The following is a 9063-nucleotide window of genomic DNA, read 5'->3' on the forward strand; positions in this document are numbered from 1 at the left end:
TCACGGTTAGGGCTGGGTAGGGGTTAGGGTCATCATGTTGAGATTAGAGTTTTCCCCATAGAAATTAATGGAGAGTCCTAACAAAGATATAATTACAAACCTGTGTGTGTGTGTGTGTGTGTGTGTGTGTGTGTGTGTGCCCTGTGATGGACTGATATCTTCTCCAAGGTGTTCCCTTGTCTGGTGCTCTACACTGTGCTGGATAAGCAGGTATGGAAAATGGATGGGTTAATTAATACAATGAAACGACTAATCTTTATCTTAATTCCAAGAAAATTAAATCATGTCATTTAATAGAACAAAACATTGGATCTTGATACAAAATTATATATTTTTTGTTATTGAAGACCGTTTTCTGCCTGACAACTTTTCCTAAAAAAAATTCCAACCACACCGTTGGTGTTGGTGTTTACTCATTCAAGTTCAAACCTCACATCTGTTCAAGGAATTGCAGCTTTAAAATAAGCCCTTCATTAACTGGTATGTAGAGGTAGAAGAATCATTGAGTTATAATGGGGTTTACAGCTCTATTACAGGCAGTTAAAGGCTCCGGAAAATCCATGATCAGAACCATATTTGCAAGATTCCATAAAGCCTGTGTACCATCAAGTTGTACTCAGGATAAATTTAAACCGGCAACTATATTTAAGTTATTCTTTTGACACAAAGGCACCACAAACTGTACTATTCAAGCAGAATTTTGTCAAAGAGACTCTATTGAATATAAACATTAAAAAACAAGCCAGAAGGATATGGAACTCTCTGCACAATATGACAATATTAAACACAAATACATCACAAATACATATGTCAAAAATTAATTTGTTAATTAATTTGTACAATGGAACTGGGCATTCCCACTGTTGCTGATAATATTCAATTACAGATATTTTGCAAGCTATATCTAGTGCAGAGGAGGCATGGTGGTGCAGTGGTCTCTGCTAGCATTCCATGTGTGTGTGGAGTTTGTATTTTCTCCCCGTGTTGTTGTGGGGTAGCGTCTGGGTACTCCCCACAATCCAAAAACATACTGAAGCTAGTCGGAGTTGCAACATTGCCCGTATGTGCGTGTGTATGGTATTGTGAGTCTGCCCTGTGATAGGTTAGTTCCCCATCCTTGGATGTTCCCTGCCTTGCACCCATAGGCTCCAGGATAGACTACAGCCCCCCCAAACCTGTATAGGACAAGTGGTTCCAGAAAATGGATGGATGGATGGATGGATGGATATCCAGTGTAAGTCATTTCAAATACAAACACATCCTTACTGCTTTACAATAAAGAACTGCTGTAAAGAAAGAAATAATACCAAGAGACACAAAAACTTTTATTATTCAAAACATAATATTGTACATCAAATGGGCATAAAAGGAAATTATATATATATATATATATATATATATATATATATATATTGTATCCCTTTTTGTAATCATGTTTATGAATTATTTAAAAAGTAAGTTACCAAAACAGATCCAAAAAATTATACTAGTTTCAGTCTAGATTACATTCTGATGTACAGGTTGTGTTTCAATATCTATTAAAGTGATATTTATAAATTTCAACAACTTAAACATTCATTATTTCTTAAACATTCATTATTATTAATGTCTGTATGTCTCCCATGTGATAACGTTGGTCTGAAAAATATCATAAACATCATGTAACTATAAAAATGCTTGGTATCTTGCAGAAATCAGAACAATTCAAGAGTTATGAGGAAACAGAATGGATCAAGTCACTTTCCTGAGTAATACTCTCCATCGAGTATGTTGATTACCTCCAGGAGTTTTTGGATGGTGCGCTGAAGGCACTGTCTCTGGGAGGGGGACGATGGTAGCCGATGTCATGTAGGCACAAGCCACATTATGGCAGCTAAGCACAAGAGCAACTTGGGGTGTAAAGGTTCAGCCCCGCTGGGGCTCACCGAGTCAGAGGGGCAGTCAGCATAGGGCTCCAGGCAGGCTGCGTAGGCCAGCACGTGGGCAATGTAGTTTTGCTCCTTCACCCCATGGATGAGATGGGCCATGGGGCCCTTGGCGTATATGGTCACATCCTCTCCACCATGTGTCTCGGAGTCCAAGGGGACCGCAGCCTGCTGCATGTACTCCTCATCCACTGGTGGACAGATAGACAGACAGAAAGAGGATGAGTGTGTTGTGGGAAAGACAGGCCAGCAACAAATATCTGCACATGAAAAGCTAAAGGCTAATACCTGCATATGAAAAGCTAATAGCTAAAACCCTCACAGATCCGTGTGCAGAATCAAGCACAAACTCACAGTAATCCACTGCTGTGATGTTCGCTCGTGTCCCATTGATGTGCGTGTACCCTGGTCCATTAGCATACAGTATGCTGGTGAAGGGCATCATGTCATCTGCGTTCTTGGGTGCAAGACCTGATTGACGTAAGAGTAATACAAATTAAGCTTAAGGAAAGCAAAACACAGATACAACTCTGTACACTTAAAACTAGGAGCTCTACCAAATATTGGATTTCCACGGGGGGTATTTCCTCCAAATGTGAAGACATGAGAGTGGTCAGCAGTGACAATGGTCAGGGTGTTGGACTCGTCTGTCAGCTGGGAGGCGATCTTCACTGCACGGTCGAACATCACCACCTCAGTCAAGGCTAGCTTAGCGATACCGTCATGATGCCCATGGTCGATTCTCCCTCTTAATTCACAGAAAATAAAACCTTTTACATTTACCCATTTATGATCTTCCCCTTTCAATTCATACATCACAATTGAAATGTTTTAAAACCTCTCCTGTGTTTTTGTACGATTTTAACAGCTATATCACATGATACCTTACCTAGTTGAACAGCCATTTGTACTGGTTCCTACCGTCATATCATCCGTAAGATACTTATCTTCCACAAAGAGGAAGAAGCCTTTCGGGTTCTTGCGGAGGATCTGAATGGCTTTCTCTGTCATATCGACAATGGACGGGTCTCGTGTGCTGTTTCGGAACAGCTCAAACTTCATGTCCTTAGGCTCAAACAAGCCTGAAGCAGAAACATGATCACTGTGTAAAGAGGACCATCGAGGCCAGGGACTGGCACGTCACCCAATTCACGCACCACTGGTAGTGTGCAAGCTGGAGAACAAATTAACTGACTGTCGACAAAGGCAGTGCACAGGCCACAGGAATTCTATAAGCTGTAATTATCTATACATAACATGCGACCAATTTTGCCCAGATATGAGAAATATAGTGCAGCTCATTTACCAAATTAATACTGTCATATTAATATTAATACTGTGTGTAAGACTCTTATCTTTGTATCGCATGTGTAACAGGACTGAGTCAGTACACATGCTATCTAACTGGACACCGTTCAGACTAATTAACTTCGCCTAACATGGCTACTGATCAGTGTTTACTTTAAACAATTTGTGGTCTTTCACATCCGCGGTAGAGGTGTACTTTTGGTGAAGGACCTGAAAATGTGGGATCAGCTAAATGTTTATAAAAGATGAAGGAAAAAAAGCATTTACGAAGCATTTCCTTTCTGCACAAAGACTGCCTTGTGAACTGTGATATATAACACTGATTTAACATACACTGCTTCATGTATCACCTGTATTTGGATTATGGGTAACCAATCCAAAATATTTGCACAATCCAGAAATGTAACTTGGATTGACATATATATATATATATGGATTATTAGGTACACCTGCTTGCAAATGCAAACAGGCTGCTTCTCCAAATAGTAATCAAGTGACTGCAGCTGAATACATAAGGCACACAGACAGGGTCATTAAGTTGAGGTGCTGTTTGGCTGAGCATTAGAATGGCTTGCATGCCTGATATAAGCATTTTTGAATATGATATGATTGGCGGTGGCTGACGTGGTGCTTCCAGCATCCCAGCAACAGCCACCTCCCTATGATTTACAGTGTCTAGAGTTTGCAAAAAAATCATCTAATGAATAAAAAACATCCAGTCACTGGCATTTCTGCGGTTGAAAACACCTCATTAAAGAAAGAGATCAGACGCGAATGGCCAGACTTGTTACAGCAAACACAAATGCAAAAACAATAGTTCTGTACCACAGTGCTGTATAGAGAGACTGATCTGCTCTTGAAGTAGTTCTGGAAGATCCAACCCAGTGCTAGCTAGGTCCACCTAATATGGTGGCCAATGAGGGCATATGCCACAGCAAAGTGTTCAGGGAATGTTCAGAGAATGTTCAGAGCCTGCATTTTGCCCCCAAGCTTTATTCACACATCAATATACTGTATGTGTCTTTAAAAAGCAAGAGGAGATGAATGAATTCCTATGCCTTTCATTATTTACTGCATTATTGTAAATTTGCACAAAGATATCAAGATACTTATGTATTATGTAAAGTCATGTTTTTTTTTATTCTATATTGTATCATATTGTCCTTTACTGTCATTTGTCCTATGCCCACATCCATCCCCATTTCAGAATTTCATTGTGCTCCCTGAACACGTGACATCATTTCATTTCAGAATGTGTCATGCTGCATGACTTTACCCATGAGGTTGTCCGTGGATGTCACATCCACGGCATCAAACTGCTCCTTGTGCCAAACATACTGTGCATTCCTTGACTGAAATCCAGAACAAAGTATTATTAAAACATAAAACAGGACAAACTGAACATTAATTTGCAAATCACTTTGGCCTCAATAAATAACTCATTCATTCATTCATTCATTCATTCATATGTTCTGATTCAGTACTGGGTTCTATTGTCCCTAAACACACCATTGAAATGAATTAATTCAAAATTGTTGCCGAGTTACCTGTCTGGCCTTCAGCCAAGCATCTATCAGGTCCTTTTTGTCCTTTCGGTCCCCTTGGCGGGAGGTGGAGGTAGGGTACTCAGGGTCAGGTGTCCCCTTTGGGGTCATGTACATGCGACCCCCACCCAGGATCACCTAAGGGAGACGGGAAGTGAGCTCTGGGATTGTCCTCTCGCACTCAGTGACTGTGTCAAATAGAGTTCAGGTTAGAGTTAGGCTTAGCAGACCACAGCGCTATGCATCTTCCTACATCAATGTCAGTATTGGTGACCAGCTGCGTGGCGATGTCCGTGCAGCCTTGCCGCCGGGCGCTGGAGGGCATGTCGGAGTCGCTGTACCAGCTGCGGCTCACTGAGTGGGCGTAGGCAGCCGCCGGCGAGGCGTGCTGGACGCGCGTGGTGGTCACGATGCCCACCGATTTGCCTGGAGGCAGCAGCCACGTGGAGACAAACAGATGTCTCAGAGACTCCCCGACTGTGGCCATATGATCCTGTGCAGCTACAGCAGCGCATGACGTAATACACTCAATACCGTCAGCTGAAAGTTTATTCAAAGCAGCTCTGAGCAGCTGGCGAACCTCTTACTGCAGATGCAAAGTACCAAAACTCAATTAATTGCTACGCTAAATATGCAAGTGGTTTAAAATAGCTAAAATCCAACCATGCATCTACCACCTGTTTATCCAGCACAGGGCTGTGATCTAGCAAAAAAACTGTTAAAACTTATGTGCTAATTTACAGTGTCTTTTATGCAAGTAGGTAATATAAACAAAAGGATGGGAGAATTACTGTAGGGCATCATATCCCAGGTATCATATGTAGTATGATTTCCAGAAATCATATGATCTTAAATAAGTTTGACTTTGGCCGCCTATAGATCACTACATATACACACTGGTGTTGGATGCATATGTGCATACATGTATACACCTGTGAGAATATACTGTATCACTGCAGAGCAGTATGCAGAGAGTAGGGTAAGCGAATGCGAATGGGATTACCTTGCGCTTTGGCGCGGTGCAGCACGGACTGCACCTCATTGCCGAAGGTCGAGTTGCACTGGTATGGCACAGCGGCAGCGCTGAGACCCACTGTCTTGGCGTTGGCCTTGATGCCACAGTGGTAGGCAGTGGCTGTGCTCGCGCTGTCCGCTACCTGCTTGTCCACGCTGTATGTCTGCATGTACGGCAGCATTAACAACGCAATATATAAAATCATAAGAATCCACTGTGGCGCCGTGGCTGAGCCACTCTCCTTTAACTGCGTATAAATTATCCATCCGTTCATCCATCCATCATCTTCCAACCACTTATTCAGTACAAGGTCATGGTTAGCTTGGAGCCGGTCCCAGGAATCACAGGGCATAAGGTTGGGAAGCATCCTGGATGAGATCCCAGGTTTTTTAAATCAGTGCAATTTATATATTATCCAAGTTGTAATTTATAAGGGCCAAGCTTTCATTTCTTAAACTTACATCTCTTTAATTTCTCATTGAATAATACAATTGTAGTGTTTTCATGACAAAGAGCCTGTGTTAAAGTGACAGGAGACATGAATCAGGTTACTGTGAAAGCAGGATAAACACACATGTACAGGCACACAGAGAAACACTCATGTACTGATTTACACTCAAAGTCAAAGCGCACTTGTGAGCGTCTGAGGATCGGCCCGGCCGGCTGACCTTGGACAGGGCGAGGTACGGAAAGGTATCCATGGCCAGCAACGTCTCCTCCCCTGAGTGACCCTCCATCTGCCCCCGCAGAATGCGTGCCGCTGACACGGTAGACACCCCCATCCCTGCAGCAGAGAGGGGTAGCAGGGGCTCAGCCACAGGCCATGCTAGTGGCCTGAGGCTGCCGCTCATATGCAATGGAGTGGCACTCTGCCCTCCTACGGAAAGACGCATCACCGGACTTCTAAGTTCCGACATCCAAATGAGTTCATTCAAAACCGCTCAAAGCATACAAAACATAAACACTGGAATAAGGACTAAGAAGTTCCAGGTCTGTAACCATTTTCAGTTCAATACATCATTTCTAATTATAGACTCAACAGAAATTCTTTCTAGATAATTCTCAATAAAAGCAAAGATCCCATTAAGGAGTGCCTTTACAGCATGGTCTAAGAACTGATGGCACGGGTAGTATGATAGTGCTGAGAGACTGGATGCTACATTCAGGCTCAGTGGCACAGCAATCCTATCCCTGTGCGGCTGATGGTCTAGGTTGAGTTTTGGTTTAGTGTTCAACAAGAATAGCTCTACGGTTTCGTAAAGGTTGTGTGACTCAAGGGTCTGATCACCCCATTGAAAGGAAGTGAATCAGAATCTTTGTTCTGATTCAAATTTAGTTATCTGTTAACAGTGGAAGCCCCTGTTGTTCCAGAATATCAGGTAGCTAGCTATTTTTCGGTTAGATAGATAGCTTGAGTACTTTCATCAGTGTTGCAAAGGATATCAAATAGAACTTTAGACTGGTCTAGTATTTCTATGTATATGGCCGCTGGTGCATGGTTACCATCCCCCAAGAATAAGATGATGTTCTTAGCGCGATGGTCCAGTGGACGCAACTTCAGCGCAGCCTGTAGGGTCTCCCTGGCCTGGGCATTCCAGTAAGCTGGTTCTCTCTCCTGGGTATCTGACAAGAGGGTAGGAAGCAGTCGTCACACACCCAGAGCAGGGTGACCCTAAGCAGCAACATAGCAGTGTCGGAAGCAGTCGTGAAGTACTGCCCCTACAGGCCACACCAGAGCCCAGCAGCAGATTCCGGAAGGTGACCATACTGAAGTGAATACTCTGAATAACATGCTGCAGAGCTTAACTTAAAAAGTGACAAAAAAACTCCAATAAAAGACAAGCTTAGCTACCTGATTATATCCTAATGTTTCACAGAAGCAGGATGAGAAACAGACACCCAGCCCGCAGCTGGGCAACGTCACAGGGATACCTGGGAGTCCGGCACGTGCCCTGACAAAACACGCCCTACCCCTACACACCACCTGACGCTCTCCTCACCTGTGAGCTGCACGTTGCTGGGGACAACGAGCAGGACGCAAAGCAGGAGAAGCCGATCGGGGCGGCAGCTCTGCGCCGACTGCATCGCTTCTGAGAGCCCTCCTACAGCTGCGCAGGACACGAGTGCCTCCACAGACCTCCAGCCTGGCCCTTTTAAAGCCCGGGGTGTGTTGAAAGAGAGGCCCCCAGCCAGCTCATAGGCTCAGGACAGGGGAAGGGGAAGCCGGCCGGGACCACACAGCACTGAGACACTACATGCTTGGAGGCCTTTTGTCTTTTAGCACCGCTTTCCTTCCTCCGCGTGTATATTGTTGAAATTTGCATGAGGCTTTGATGTGGTTAATACTCTAACGTGTGTTTCCATGCTTCAGTTAATTTCAGTGCAAAAAGACTGGCTTGTATTGGCATGTGCCTAAACTTTGGCACAAGTCTCTTTTACGATTTTTTCTTAAAAAAAAACAGTATTATATGTCGGCAAAGGCAACTATTTTATCTCTGTATTTTTAAGACTGAATCAACATTACTGAAATGCTCTCATTTCTCTGTATTTTGTTAGAAATATATTTCAGATCACCTCTGTGTATTTCATGCAGTAAACTCACATTTGTTTGCTGGGAAGCTCATTGTTTTGCATTCTTTTCTCCTGAGATAATACAGACTGAGTGGCTATTAAACTAATTTACGCAAGAACAGCCTTTTATGTGTGAAAGTAGTGGGCTGGGGCCAGCAGGTCCTAACTGGAGCCGGAGAGTCGCGCGTGAGCCGAGATGGTAGCTCTGCGTCTCTCCTGGGGAGGACGTCAGCGCCACTGCCTGTGAGTCAGAAAGCTGAACCGTGGCCCACGAGTCGTTTGGAGGCATATGTGGTCAATCATGCCGTTAGGGTAAGAAGGAAAGTCCCCCACGGGGGGAGGCCTCACATGATGTGGCCTCCCTGCACGAATCCAAACACAAAAAAGGGAAACTTAACACCCAGCGAACTGTCCTGCCAGCCTGATGTTTTTTCACAGGATAAATTTAGTAGGATGTAGCTAAAGTGAGACACACAGAGAATACAAGACCCCATTTAGTTTATGAATTCCAAGCATTACTTGACACATTTACAAAAACGTGGAGCAACTTTAAGGCACAAAAAAAAATGTGGCATTACACATAAGGGAACCTAGCTTACCGTGTGAATTAATATGCCACTTGGGAAATCCCATCAAGAACATATAATATAATTATATTATATATAACATATAATAGATTTAAGGTGCCCCTTTACAATAA

General features: G+C 43.4%; 1 protein-coding gene across 1 annotated transcript; it reads right to left on the bottom strand.

Annotated features, from left to right (window-relative positions):
• Positions 1–1423: 1423 nt before the first annotated feature.
• Positions 1424–8711, bottom strand: alpi.1 (alkaline phosphatase, intestinal, tandem duplicate 1). Its single transcript, XM_048977485.1, has 11 exons — positions 7793–8711; positions 7296–7415; positions 6461–6576; positions 5781–5955; positions 5031–5203; positions 4781–4915; positions 4510–4585; positions 2869–3007; positions 2483–2673; positions 2280–2396; positions 1424–2116 (listed from the first exon to the last, which is right to left on the bottom strand). Exons 1-11 carry the CDS (start codon positions 7875–7877, stop codon positions 1845–1847), a joined length of 1599 nt encoding a protein of 532 aa, XP_048833442.1. The 5' UTR covers positions 7878–8711; the 3' UTR covers positions 1424–1844.
• Positions 8712–9063: the final 352 nt, after the last annotated feature.

This window comes from Brienomyrus brachyistius, chromosome 15 (assembly GCF_023856365.1).
Source record: "Brienomyrus brachyistius isolate T26 chromosome 15, BBRACH_0.4, whole genome shotgun sequence".
Classification (NCBI taxonomy): domain Eukaryota; kingdom Metazoa; phylum Chordata; class Actinopteri; order Osteoglossiformes; family Mormyridae; genus Brienomyrus; species Brienomyrus brachyistius.